This window comes from Desmodus rotundus, chromosome X (assembly GCF_022682495.2).
Source record: "Desmodus rotundus isolate HL8 chromosome X, HLdesRot8A.1, whole genome shotgun sequence".
NCBI lineage: Eukaryota > Metazoa > Chordata > Mammalia > Chiroptera > Phyllostomidae > Desmodus > Desmodus rotundus.
Genome location: NC_071400.1, coordinates 66,248,708 through 66,262,786, shown reverse-complemented (window position 1 = coordinate 66,262,786; position 14,079 = coordinate 66,248,708). Strand labels below are relative to the sequence as shown.

The 14,079-nt window shown below is 49.0% G+C and overlaps 1 protein-coding gene across 2 annotated transcripts; it reads left to right on the top strand.

Moving 5' to 3' along the window:
- Positions 1–1,425: 1,425 nt before the first annotated feature.
- Positions 1,426–14,074, top strand: CCDC22 (coiled-coil domain containing 22). Of its 2 annotated transcripts, XM_053917463.1 has the most exons (17): positions 1,426–1,656; positions 2,713–2,890; positions 7,265–7,397; positions 8,171–8,277; positions 8,427–8,493; positions 8,584–8,762; positions 10,091–10,285; positions 10,860–10,922; positions 11,008–11,127; positions 11,718–11,837; positions 11,926–12,042; positions 12,147–12,248; positions 12,332–12,439; positions 12,712–12,807; positions 13,066–13,125; positions 13,211–13,285; positions 13,713–14,074. In XM_053917463.1, the coding sequence occupies exons 1-17, from the start codon at positions 1,607–1,609 to the stop codon at positions 13,824–13,826; spliced, it is 1,884 nt and encodes a 627-aa protein (XP_053773438.1). In that variant the 5' UTR covers positions 1,426–1,606; the 3' UTR covers positions 13,827–14,074. The 2 variants fall into 2 exon arrangements, with proteins under 2 accessions (XP_053773438.1, XP_053773439.1); XM_053917464.2 differs by lacking the exon at positions 12,712–12,807 and having other exon boundaries at positions 1,441–1,656.
- The last annotated feature ends 5 nt before the right edge of the window (positions 14,075–14,079 follow it).

The following is a 14,079-nucleotide window of genomic DNA, read 5'->3' as shown; positions in this document are numbered from 1 at the left end:
AACTAATTTGAAATAGTCAAAATTGTGAAGATGTCAATTCTTCCCAAAATGATCTAGAGATTTAATGCAATCAAACAAAATCTCAGAAGTTTTTTCCATGGAACTTGACAAAATGATTCTAAAATGTATATCGATATACAAAGGACCTAGAAAAGCCAAAATTATTTGAAAAAGACCAATATGAGAGGGTTTGCAACATCAGATATTGTCTTGTTATAAAGCTACAGTAATTAAAAACAATAAAGTTCCAAACTGAGCCCCACATATATTTACCCATAATTTATGATTTGTGACATATATGGCACTACGGAGCAGTGGAGACAGGGTGGTCTTTTTAATGAATGATGGTTATGTGGATGGCTACTGTGTAATCATTCTCTGGAGTGTATACATATGTATAACAGAGCACTTATTGAAAGCATGGATACTTAGTAACTACAACTTACATACTCTTTTCTTTATTATGTGTCAGGCACATAGTACAACGTGCTTTACATGAGTTAATTCTGTTTTAATCCTAGGAAGCAGGGACAGTAGTTCCCCTCTTACCCATGGAGGTACATTCCAACACCCCCAGTGGATGACTGAAAGAACAGATAGTACTGAACCCTAGATAGACTATGTTTTTTTCCTCTGCATACATACCTTTTCACTTAAAGGAAACACTTTATGCCTTCTTTTTGGCATATCCGAATTGCCGGCATCACTACTCTTACACTTCGAGGCCATCATTAAGTAAAATAAGGGTTACTTGAACACAAGCAGTGCGATACTGCGACAATGTTTCTGAAAATGAGAAGGCTACTAAGTGACTAATGGGCAGGTAGCATATACAGCGACAAAGGGGTGATTCACGTGGGCGGGGAGGGGGAGGGGGAGGGGGACGGAGATGGGTGGCCCAAGATTTCATCATGCTACTCAGAATGGCGTGCAATTTAAAACATGAATTATTTATTTCTGGAATTTTCTGCTTAATATTTTTCTGATGGCTGTTAATCTCGGGTAACTGAAACAGCAGAAAGTGAAACCATGCATGAGGTTGGGGCGACTACTGTAGCCCCATTTTACAGATGAAGAAACTAAAACAGGAAGTTATTTAACCTACCCACTACTGCACATCTAGCAAGCTGAGCTAAACACTTGAGCAAAAGAGCTGAGACTCAACCCCAGACCGTTTGCGCTAAAGCCCCTGCATTTGTACACTTCTATAATCTAGAAGATGAATGCCACCTTAAGTGAATGAGTCAAGAAGTCACTCCCCGTCCCGCCCTCCGAACACACACACACACACACACACACACACACACGCGCGCGCGCGCGCACACATACACAAGATACACTTCTTCGCACGCTTGGAAGTGCCCACTGGAATGTAGGCGGAAGAACTACAACTCCTAGCAGCCATTGCTAATCCACGCCTGCGCTCACATCCGCACCGGGACGCAGTGCACTCGCTGTCGAAACTACACTTCCCGGCTCTCCGGTGGCAGCCCGTGACACTCCTTGGACCCAGGGTGCGGAGCTGGGTTTCAACAGCTGCGCCTCTCTTGTTCGCTTGCTTGGACCCGGCCCTGGACCCAGCCCCAGACCTGGACATAGCTTCACCATGGAGGAGGCAGACCGAATTCTCATCCATTCCCTGCGCCAGGCCGGCACGTAAGGACACAGCCCCCGCCCACCCCGGAATGCCCATATCCGGGACTCCAAAACTCCGGACCCAGTCACCCGGGAACCTTAAAACTCTGGACCTTGACATCCAGGGATCCAACTGCAGGATCCTAACCCCCCATTCCCGTTACAGACGCGCGCGCGCGCGCACACACACACACACACTGACATTAGGGGCCTCCCAAACCCGACATTTGGTAAGCCCCAAAGTCAAGGACCCAGACACCTTGAGATGTTAAAACCTTGCAACTTCAAGACTCGGGACCTTGAAATCTGTGGATCTTGAGTTCAATACCCTGGGACTCTGATACCTGGAGATTCTAAGACACCCGTATCCTGAGAACCAGGGAACTTAAAACCCCAGGACCCTAGCACTCAGCGACTCCAAAAAACCGTGGGACTGGATATTTGGGAACCTTCAAACCCAGTTTACCAACACCTGGAGATTTTAAAACTCCAGGACCCTAAAATCTGGTGGACTCAATGCTGGGTGTGCCAGACACATGGGACTCTTGCATTCCAGGGTCCTAAAAACCCAGGATACCAACCTGTAGGGAGCCTGATTTCTGAATTGCCTGAAACTAGGTGGTCTTAATGTCCACCTAGTATAGAGATATTGAATTCAGGGATTCTGACATTTGGAACTTCTGAAAACCCCAGCCTCCCAACATATCTAGGGGCCCCTGACATTAAGGGAACATGATATCTGGGGACACAGAATCCCAGAGATCATGTCACAATAGGCCCTTTGCCCTTCTCAGACCCCTGAAATTTGGAGCCTTTAGGCATAGGGAAATTTGAGATTTTCTCAACTCAGGTCCCTTCCACTGTTCTCCTACACCAAGTTCTTAGGACCTGAAGACATCCTCAGTTCTTAGTTTTCCAAATGGAAATCACATTTATCAACACCCAGGACGTGTGTGAACTCTGGACATTCTCCTCATCCCCACCCCAGTACTAGGGCTTCCAGAAGGCAGCACAGCCCAGCCTGATCCCTGTTTTCTGACTGCACCCCACATTGAGCTTGTCCCCTTTTTTCTTCAGGGCAGTTCCTCCAGAAGTGCAGACCCTGCGAGCCTTCACCACTGAGCTGGTTGTAGAAGCTGTTGTCTGCTGCCTGCGTGTGATCAACCCTGCTGTGGGCTCTGGCCTCAGCCCCCTGCTGCCTCTTGCCATGTCCGCCCGTTTCCGCCTGGCCATGAGCCTGGCTCAGGCCTGCATGGTGAGTGCCTTCCTCCCAATACACACAGCCTCTTCCTTCCTCCTTCACAAAATCACCAAGCTCCTTTGAAACTCTTGCCTTTCCTCTCTGCCACCTCCCTTTGTGGTCTAGCATGAAGGCTGCTGGCTCTCTGGTCAAACTGCTTGACTAGTTCACATCCTCACTGCACCACTTACTAACTGTGACCCTAACCCTTGTGGACCTTAATTTCCTTATCTGTGAAACCGAAGTGATAAAATTCAGGTTGTTATGAGCATTAAGAGTGTTGATCCAGTTTGTGCCTGGGCTGCCCTTGGCTCCTGTATTTTCAGCTTAGCACCAAGAATTTCCCCCCCTATAGTATCCATTTCCCAGTTTCAGAAAAGGTCCTGCTTGGTTCACGGGGTCATTCCTAAATTAACCACTGTGTATTCTGATTGGTCCAGCCTGATCACCTGGTCATCCATAGGGCACTATGATTGGCTGCTTGGGGTCACATGGAGTAGGGAGAGGGATGGTTACCCAAAGGAAGATATGGTGGTTAACTGAAAACAGTGGCTCTGCACCAACACTGCACTCTGCCCTGTGGCAGCCACACACATCCTGCCTCTCATGAGAATAATTCCAAAACTGTCTCCACCCAGATAATGTGCCTTCTGATGTACACACCTTTGCAGTACAGACCTGTGTCCCGAAACTAATCCAAGGGCTCCCTCCAAGCAATGTCATTTCTCCTGGTTCACTAGCTTGGTGACTTTGGGCCAGTCTCTTAATTTCTTCTGGCCTAAGTTTCCTTATGTGTAAAATTGGTGTAAGAATTATACCTACCACATAGAGTTGCTATAGGGATTAAAAATGCGTTACTTTATGAAAAGCTGGATTATAATAAGTTTTGTGTAAGTGGCATTACTATTATAGGGTAGGCCTGGTTTGGCTGCTTGCATTCCAGCAACCTGTGGCTACAGAATGAATGTGAGTAAGTCGGTATACCCAGTATATGGTGGCAGAGGGCCAATAGAGTAACTACAGTGAACACTTCCACCTAGATCTAGGAGATAGTGTGGTCGGGTTTCTTGAATTTGGACCTTGCTCGTGCAGTGTCTGTCTCTTAGCAATAAGCCTCAGGGCTCTGCCCATCCCTAAGTTCTCAGGTTCACTTATCTCTCAGAAGTTCTCAAGTTCTTCTGGCGGGGGGGGGGGGGGGGGGGGGGGTCTTGGTGGCATTATAAGGCAGACAGTCTGTCCCCTGGCCTGGGGCTATATTCTCAAGGATGGCAGTTGATAAGGGGGGAAGTTATGTCCTCTGTTTGGCAAGGAGAGTACGTAGTGGGAGATGTTAAGGAAAGTCTGGGGAGTCAGGCTTCCCCAGTTCTCTCTTCTCTCAGTGCTGACTCCCACTGGACTTGATGTTGACCTACTTTTGCTCACATTAAATTTAGTGTGGGGTTGAGTATGGCTTTTTCAGGGATCAAGAAGTTTGTGGGATGGTCTGGCCCCTGAGCCTCAGTGTGTCCACAGCAGGCAGAAAGGGTATCTCTTAATCCAGCTGTGTGCTGCCTCTGGAGCCCACCTTGGCTCAGCACTGCCACCTTCTGGTGTCTGCCTCTTCCTATGCCCTATTCCTGCCACCACTTTCTGCGACTCAGCCACCTCCATATTTTGATGACTGTCACTTCACACACCCCACTCCTGGAGCGAGTTTCTGTATCAGTCACAACTCTTTGATTGCAGGTGTCGGAAAAAACTCAAAGTCAAGTAGCTTAAAAGCCGGTGGTTTTCACACTCTTTTGACTGTGACCCTCCAAAATAAATATACCTTACGTTGTGACCTAGTACACACATATGTGTATAATAATGATGTTTTCTGAGTGTATACTTTGTGCTAGGCATTGTGGTAACATGGTGTTAAACTCATTTAATTCTCATGACAACAACTTTCTGAGGTAGGTACTGTTGATATCCTTTTTTTTTTTTCAGATGAGGAAAGTGAAGCACAGAGAGGTTAAGTGATTTGCCTGAGGTCACACAGTTGGTAAGAGGCAAAACTTAGATATGAATTAAGGAAAGTCTGATTTCGGAATCCATGCAGCTTCAGACCAACAGCAACTCTGGCACAAAAAGGCTTTATTTCTGGGCCCATTTTTCAGTCCCTACCCAGAACCCTGATGGGCCCTTCTGTCCCCTAAAGCAGCCACATAGGGAAAGAACTATCAGCTCTATTTTACAGCTAGAAAACTGAGCTTCTAGGTGTTAAATAACTATCCAAGGCATTATAGCCAGTAAGTAGCACAGGCTGGATTTCAACTGCGATATTTTTTTACTCCAAAGCTTGTAATCTCTTTTTTAAAAAGTACTTATTGTTTTGAGGAGATTATTTTATTAATCAGAGTCCAGGCTAGAGGCAGAAACCCCAGCAATAGTTTAAACAGGGACATCTTAATATAAAAAATTGTGAACCACGGAAAGGGTAATTAACTACTGCTAAGAGAGTAGAAGAGACCGCTGTGGTGTGACAGAAATAGTATGCTACCTTGAGACATCTCACTCACATACCCAATCATTCATCCCTTTACCCCCACCTGTCTGCTATAAGGGAATTGCTTTGATTAGTTTCTTGTGTATCTTTTTAGTATTTTAAAATGCAGATATAAGCAAATGTGAATATATATATTCTATTTCCCTATTTCTTATACAAAAGGAAGCATATACCTAGTTTCTTAGCTTTTGTTTTTAACCTAAGAGTATATCCTGGAAATCATTTCATATCAGATGGTACAGATCTTAGCATTTTTTCCCTTTTTACAGCCCACTGTATATATGTACCATAGTTTATTCAACCACTCTTCTATGCTTGGACATTTAGGGAATTTCCTACATTTTGCAAAGAATGCTATAATGAATAATCTTGTGCATATATATTCTTAAATTGTTGGAGGCATATCTTCATGGTAAACTCTTAGAAGTATATTGCTACGTGGAAGGGTAAATGCATGTGTAGTTTGGTTAGTTTGCCAGTTCACCCTCACTGGGACTTTAATTTTGCATTCCCACAGACAGTGTATGAGAGAATGTCTGTTTCTCCACACCCTCTCCCACTGAGTGTATTGTCAGATTTTTGGATTTTTTTCCCCATTCAGTAGTTAAGAAATGGTATGTCAGTATAGTTTTTCCCTCCCCAGCTTTGTACCTTGAAAAAATTTTCAAATGTAAAGAAAAATGAAAATAGAACAGTGAATACCTCTTTGCCCTTCTCCTAGCTTCCTGCATTGTAACATTTTGCTTCATTCTTTTCTCTCTCTATAAACATATGTACACACCTACTATACATATATACATGTACACTCTTTTGCTGAGCCATTTGAAAGTGGCTTATATCATGACATTTCATACCTAAAACTGAATATGCCTCTCCTAAGCAAAAAGACATTCTCCATCATAACCACAATACTATGATCACATCCATGCAATTTAATAGTATCTAAGGTCTAGTAGTGGTTAGATTTCCCCAGTTGTAACAAAGGTATCTTTTATGGCTATTTTTTTTAAGCTGCAGAGTCTAAACAAGGATTACATTTTATTTCATTGTTACATCTCTAATCTTAAATTTCAACAGTCCTCCTTTGCTTTTGTTTCTTTGTTTCTTTTCTGATGACAAATGTTTTTGAAGTGTTCAGGCAGATTGTTTCCTGAAATGCCCCACAGTCTGAATTTCTCTGAGTATTTTCTCATGAGTAGATTCAGGTTTGGGGCAGGAACACTGCCTTAGTGATAGTAGCTCCCTCCCAGTGCACACCCCAGGAGTAGTGTCAGGTTGTCCCGGATTGCTGATGCTTGTGTGAAGTCTCTCAGTGTTCCTTCAATTCATGTCTCTCTTTTGAGCAAGATTGGACATATTTCCATATGTTTAAGGGATGTTTTCTCTTTTTTTTTTTTTTAGTAAACTTTGTTCATACCTTTTGCCTATTTTTCTGTTGCATTGTTGGTCTTTTTTGCTTGTTTAATTTTAAGCACTCTTTATTTACTGTGGTATGAGTTCCAAATATTTTTTCCAAGCTTGTCATTACTCTTTTGACTTGGCTTATTATATTTTTCCTTTAAAGTTTTTATTTCTTTTCATGTATTCAGAAATACCCATTTTCTCTTTTATGGTCTTTGGATTTTGAGCCATAGTTACAAAGTCTAGAGCTTTAATCTCATTTCTTGCTCTCTGTAACATTGACTAGAATCACTTTGTGGCTCCTCCTGCAGAGGCCTAGAGAATTTGGGGAGCCAAGGAGAGGTTTGGAGGGTGCTGGTTGGTAAGAGACTGGGAGCATTTAGGGTCTAAGCCCAGGGCTCCCAGGGCAGGAGGAGCCTGCCTGCCTGGTTGATAGGGGCCCCCTCCCCAACCCCCAGGACCTGGGCTACCCTTTGGAGCTTGGCTATCAGAACTTCCTCTACCCCAGTGAGCCTGATCTCCGGGACTTGCTTCTTTTCTTGGCTGAGCGTCTACCTACTGATGCCTCTGAGGATGCAGACCAGCCTGCAGGTATGGGGTACCTGGGGCATGGTGAGGCAAAGGAGAGGGTGGCATTCCTGGGTGTTATAGGGGCTGAGAGAGGTAGAAATGGTAAAGAGGTTGCCAGGTAGGAGGTGGGGCTATGTGTCTTCAGAAGACCTAGGTGGGAGGATTGGGGCTGGGAGAGGGGATGCAGAGCAGGGGGAAGGGGCCGGGACTTGGGCTGAACCAGGTGATGAGTTGGTGCTGGGAGGGCCCTCTCTGTCTTACCTCCTGCCCTGTTCCCCCTCAACTACTCTATTCCCTCTGGTCTCCTTGATGCCCCTCATATATGCCAGGTTCACTCCAGCCCTAGGGCCTTTGTATTTGTTGGATTATTCTCCCCTGAGATAGTCTCTAGGTTTCTGGTCACATGTCACCTCAGGGAGGCCTGTCTTGGACTGCCTTGTTTAAAATGACATCCTCCTCTCAACAGTCCTTATTCTCCTTTCCTGTCACTAGCTGACAGTTTTCTGTATCACCGTTTTGACATTAGTCATGATCTCCTCTACCAGCCTGCTGGCCTGGGAGGAGGATCTTTATCATTTTCTTCACTGAGATAGCCTGAGAGTCTAGAGTAGTGACTGGTACATAGTAGGTACTCAGTAAGTGTTTATTGAATGACTAAGTGTGAGTTTGATAGCTAGATAGATATGTATCTCTGGGAGTGGGGGTCAGGGAGAGATGGCTTGTTTTCCCATAGTCTGCATTTTTGGAGTTGTGGCATTGTCACTTGATTGACACTCCCTCCTCTCCCCCCATAGGTGACTCAGCTATCCTTCTCCGAGCTATTGGGAGCCACATTAGGGACCAGCTGGCTCTGCCCTGGGTTCCACCCCTCCTTCGCACTCCTAAGCTGCAGAACCTCCAGGTGGGACCCGCCAACACATGTTGATCTTTGCTTGTTTTTACCTGGCTTTCCTTGTCCCAATCTGGGTGCTCAGGTTTTTGCCCCCCCCCCCCCACCAGTGCTCTCCATCACAATTCATCCTAGAGGCCCTGATTCTGTTTTCCCACCAGGGCTCAGCCCCCCAGAAGCCTTTCCATGCCAGTAGACTGGTCATGCCTGAGTTGAGTTCCAAAGGAGGTGAGTGTGGGACTCTGGGGAGGTGCTGGGGAGAAAGGTAGAGGTGCGTGGTGAGGTGGGAGGGCTGGCTGACTCTGTTCCTGCTTCCAGAGCCCCGAGAGTTCCAGGCAAGTTCCCTGTTACTACCAGCCCCAACCCAGGCACCTCATCCTGCTGGGAGGGTGGCCTCGCTCCTCGAATGCCATGCCATTCAGCTCTGCCAGCACACAAGCCAGGACCACCCTGGTGACAAGGACTGGGTCCACAGGACATCCCGCCTTCCTACCCAGGTGCTGCCCAATGCTTGGCTCCCTGCTGTGGAGGTCCCTGCTCATCGTTGCTCCCGTTCTATCTCCCATTGGTCCTTTGCCCTTGTCCTTTTCCTACTTTGTCTCTCTCTTTCATCATCTCCCCTCTGCAAGGATCTACTTGGCTCCCCACCTGCAAGAACATTGGAGTCAGAAAGGCTATGGACTTTGGACAAGTCAATATCGCCACAATCTCAATTTTCTATTTTAAGACATGGGTGGTGGTAGTGCTGTGTGTTTGACCGGAAAACGTGCACGAGGTTCCTAGCAGCCAGAACAGTTGGGATCTCCTTCCATCCTCCCTGTTTCTCCTGCCTTCTTTCCACCCCTGAGGCTCTCACTCTTTCTCTGTCTCTGCCATTGTCTGTAATGCTCATTTCTTCTGTCTCAAGATTTCTGCATTACTTCTTCTGGTCACTTTCTCATTCTGTGGTTTTGCTGCCCCTGTTTCTCACCCCTCTGTCTCCTCATTTCTGTGCTGTCTCTGCCACTCTGTCTACCTGTATTTGCTGTCCCCCTCCCCTCTGCCCACCTCTGCAACTGTCTTCCTGTCTCACCCCACTCCGCCACTGCCATGTGTTCATCTTTATTTCTGTCTTTTTTAAACTTACAGAAAATTTCAAACACAGAAGTAGACACAACGTCCTAATGAGTCCTGTGTACCTGTCACCCACCTTCAACTATAAGCGTTGTGCTAAGCTTTCTTCATCTAGTCTCCCCCAACTGTTTTTTGGTTTCATTGTAAAGCAAATCCCAGACATGTTATTTCAACTCTGAATGCTTAAGCATATGTCTCTTAACTCATAAGGACATTCACTTTTTAATGTAACCCCCGGGCCATTTCACACTTCACAAAATTAACAATGATCTCTTAGCACTGTTCACACTCAGATTTCCTCTGTTGTCTCCAAACTGCTCCTGTTCTTGTATCTCTCTCTCCCTTCCACTCTCTGCCTCCACTTCCTTCTTTGCTAAGCACCTCTGACTCTGTCTCTGCTCTGTCTCCACATATTCTTTCTGTGTCATTCTCTGATTTGGGGGCTGCAGGCTTACTGCTCCACCTCCCCACATTCTCCTCTAGTATGAGGAGTGAATAGGTGAAGCGTGGCTGTGATGAAGAGGAGACCTTGTGCTGGGGGAGCTCCCAGACTGATGGGCCAAGAGAGCAGGTCCAGTGCCCCCTTGGTGGGAGAGGCTATAGGGTATGATTTATCAGTAGCACCTTGTCACGTGGCTCCCTGGAGGAGGCAGGGCCTGGGGTGATCAGGAGCCCTCTATACCAACCCTTTTACCTTACCCTCTGTTTTCAGGTGGATACACGGGCTCAGAGGCAGCGGCTGCAGAAGCACCTGGCTGAGTATCTGCGTCAGACGTGGGGCCAGCTGGGTCCCTCTCCACAATCCCGAGACCTAGGAGAGCTGCTGCAGGCTTGGGGTGCTGGGACCAGAACTGGTGTTCCTAAGGGCTCTCGCTTCACACATTCAGAGAAGTTCACCTTCTATCTGGTGGGTAGGCCTACATGGATATTGGGCATGTTGATGGGGTCAAGACTGGCTTGGAAGGTTGCTTTATGTACAAACACCATACTTTATCCACACAGGTGCCTATGTTCCCACCAGGTGTAGCCTCTCCCCACTAGGGGCTAGTATCCAGAGGGGTCCAGTGGCTTCTCAGGGACTTCAATGGAGAAAGGGTAGAGGGGTGGGAACCAGGTAAGGGTAGAGGGGTGTTCATTGTGCAAACTCCAAGCTTCCCCAGGAAGTTTCCTCTGGGTATACCTTCTCTCCTTGGATGGTCATCCAGAGGGGCACTCATTCTCCTCATGGGAATTTGGGGCTTCAGAGATGGGCCAGGTGAACAGAAGCTGTCAGGATCAGGGAGGTTTTTTTATGAGCAAATATTCTAGTCTGAGGTCACATAGAATTCCTTGATCCTCATATAGTCACAGCCTGCTGGTCATTAGCAGTTGAATGGGCATAGGTACGGTGCTAGAAGGGTACTTTTGGGGGGTGTTTAGGCTGGGCTATGACAGACAAGGCCTTCTTCAACAGCCAGGATGCTCCCTTCTCCCTCCTCCAGGAGCCCGAAGCCCAGGCAGCCCAGGTGTCAGATGTGCCAGCCACCTCCCGGTGGCCTGAACAGGTGAGTGGAGCAGCGAGGTGTGTCCCAGGCTCTTGCCTGTCTACTGGGCCTGACACCCCCACCCTGACTGGTCTGTTCCTCTCAGGACACATGGGCAGCTCAAGAGCGGGAGCTGGAGGCCCTTCAGGAGCAGCTAGAGGGAGTGAACCGCGACATTGAAGAGGTTGAAGCCAACATGAAGACCCTGGGAATTGGCCTTGCGCAGGTGGGGGTGGTAGAGGGGATGCCATCTGGGGTCAGGTCACAAGTCTGACCTAGAGGGCTTTGGGGGACTTGAGAAGGATGAGAGGTACTCCATAGAGGTCTGCAGATGTCAGAAGGGTTCATGAGGGCCTTTGGGGGATATGTGGGATTCTTGAGAGTTCAGGAGAATCAATGCGGGTGTCAGGGAGATGTATGGTTGCAGGGCTTGGTGGACCTGAAGGGGTGAAAGGTGCCTGTGGGCATTAGTCAGGGCTTTTGGGTGTCTGTGAGATTCAGGAGGTTTGTGGGCATTGCTAGGCATCTGTGGGGTATGATGGGTCTGTACGGGCATGAGCTTGTAGGGCTCATCAGGTCTTCTGGGGGTAAGTGTGGAGGTGGAGACATCATAGGGGCCTCTGGGTACCCCTTGATGCTTATAGGTCTCTGTCAATATCAGGAGGGGGTCAAGAAGCCCATAGGGGCTAGAAGGGTATGTCATCATCTATGGGGGCTTGGGCTAGGCCAGGGCTTTCCAGGCTCAGTGTGGGCTGGAAGCCTGTGGTGTGTATTTGAGCTCCCCCACTGACTGATATTGAGAGTTCTGGGTACCAGGTGGAGGCCAAGTGTCGGCAGAGTAAGCTCAGCACAGCGGAGAGGGAGCAGGCCCTGCGCCTAAAGAGCCGGGCGGTGGAGCTGCTGCCAGACGGTGTTGCCAACCTCGCCAAGCTGCAGGTAGGGCTGGTACTAGGGCTGGACCAGGAGGGTCAGAGGTGGAAGGGCCCAGCCTGTATGACATGTGCCGTCCTACCACCATTCACAGCTTGTGGTAGAGAGCAGTGCCCAGCGGGTCATCCATTTGGCGGGCCAGTGGGAAAAGCACCGGGTCCCGCTCCTTGCTGAATACCGCCATCTACGAAAGCTCCAGGATTGCAGAGAGGTAGGTGGTGGGGTCCTGGGCTGTGGGTGGGGAAGGTTTGGTATCTTCCTAGGGGGCCATCCCTGTGCTTTGCTCACTGCCCTGTACCAATGGGGTCCTGGCAGCTGGAATCTTCTCGACGGCTGGCAGAAATTCAAGAGCTGCACCAGAGTGTTCGGGCAGCTGCTGAGGAGGCCCGCAGGAAAGAGGAGGTCTATAAGCAGCTGGTAAGGCCCATGCCAGGGCCCTGGATGGCTCAGAGTGCGCCAGGTATGGGTCCTGGGGGAGTGTCTGCTGTGTCTCTACTTAGGTGTCTGAGCTGGAGACCCTGCCCAGAGACGTGTCCAGGCTGGCCTATACCCAGCGTATCCTCGAGATTGTGGGCAACATCCGGAAGCAGAAGGAAGAGATCACTAAGGTATGCTGCTGTGGTCCTAGAGGGTGGGTCATATGGGCAGAAATGTCCAAAGGGCAGATGTGTATAGCATGGCCACACAGGGACCTCAGACCCTCTGATAGGCACAGCTATCTGGCCACACCATGACCCAGAATAGTCCCACACAGTCCACTCCAGCCACCCCTGACACAGTGACATAGGCCCTGTCTGGATGTGAGTGCATGCACATGAATGCTCTTAGTTAGTCAGCCGTCCCACCCCAGACATAGGCTCATGGCCCTGATCTCTGCCAGATCTTGTCTGACACAAAGGAGCTTCAGAAGGAAATCAACTCTCTGACTGGGAAGCTGGACCGGACATTTGCGGTGACTGATGAACTTGTGTTCAAGGTGTGAGGCAGACGGGGCCAGATAGAGGGGTGGTGTGGGGCTGGGCTGCTGCCTGCCCATCTGCTCATGGGCTGACTTGGGCCTGGGCCCTGTGTGAGACTTGTAGGTACACTGATGCTGGGGCCTGGCTTTGCTCCATGAGGGATGAAGTCATGGGGGTAGAAGAGGGTGGCCTTGTGGGTTCCTGGAGGTGGTGTGTAGGGAGGTGGGGGTGGTGGCAGCCCACTGATACATTCGAGGTCCTTTCTGTCTGGTCAGGATGCCAAGAAGGATGATGCTGTTCGGAAGGCCTACAAGTATCTAGCTGCCTTGCATGAGGTGAGGGGGGCGGGAAGCATGCCTCAGGGGCTGCCTGGGGAGGAGCCAGTTTGGAGTGCAAGTCTTCTCTTCCTACTGTCCCCAGAACTGCAGCCAGCTCATCCAAACCATTGAGGACACGGGCACTATCATGCGGGAAGTTCGAGACCTTGAGGAGCAGGTGAGGCCTGGGGCTGGGAGGGGAAACCAAGGCAGGCCAGGGGACAGCTCCATGGTTTGTGCCAAGACAGGCTATTGAACCAGACACAGCTTATGGCTGGAGTCTCTGCCTTGCCCCTTAGCCATGTACTTGACCTGGAACAGGCAAGTGGCCTACTCTGAGCTCCAGCTTCTGTCCCGAGGGTTCTTATGCCTGCCTCCCAGGGGCTTCAGCTTGAGTATGTGGTGGGTAATCCTGCTACATAACAATGCTTTAGGTGTAGGGACAACATGTGCAAAGGCCTGGCAGGGGGACAGAGCAGACTATTATTGGAGGTTGGGTGGGAGGAGCCCAGGAAGGGCCCTGTGTGCCTATAGCAGAGCGGGTGGTGAGCAGGAGCTGGGAAAGAGGCCATGCTCACTGAGGGGATGTGATTCATATTGCTTAGATCGAGATGGAGATGGGCAAGAAGACCCTTAGCAACCTGGAGAAGATCCAAGAGGACTACCGGGCCCTTCGCCAGGAGAATGCGGGCCTCCTGGGGCGGGCCCGTGAGACCTGAGGGTCTCCGGGCAGAGGTCTCCCCCACCCCAGCCTTCAGCAGGGATTTGGGGTGTTGGAGGCAATGACCAAGCACTTATCCTGTGTTTGCTGCCAAGTCCCTCCTACTGTGGTGACTCCTGCCCACCTGCCCTGAACCCTGATCTGGGGTGAACATCCAGAAAGTGGGAGCTTGGCTGCAGTTTATTGGGGAGGATACTGAGGGTTGGGGCCTTGGATCCCAAATAAATGAGGGACTCTGTAGTCTAAGCTGA

What these genes read in the sequence shown, in the direction of transcription:
- CCDC22 (XM_053917463.1), top strand. Translation starts at nt 1,607, where the DNA reads ATGGAGGAGGCAGACCGAATTCTCATCCATTCCCTGCGCCAGGCCGGC. An exon ending in TGAGTTGAGTTCCAAAGGAG is followed by an intron (nt 8,494 to 8,583) that starts GTGAGTGTGGGA and finishes TCCTGCTTCCAG; the next exon opens with AGCCCCGAGAGTTCCAGGCA. An exon ending in CCTCCCGGTGGCCTGAACAG is followed by an intron (nt 10,923 to 11,007) that starts GTGAGTGGAGCA and finishes TGTTCCTCTCAG; the next exon opens with GACACATGGGCAGCTCAAGA.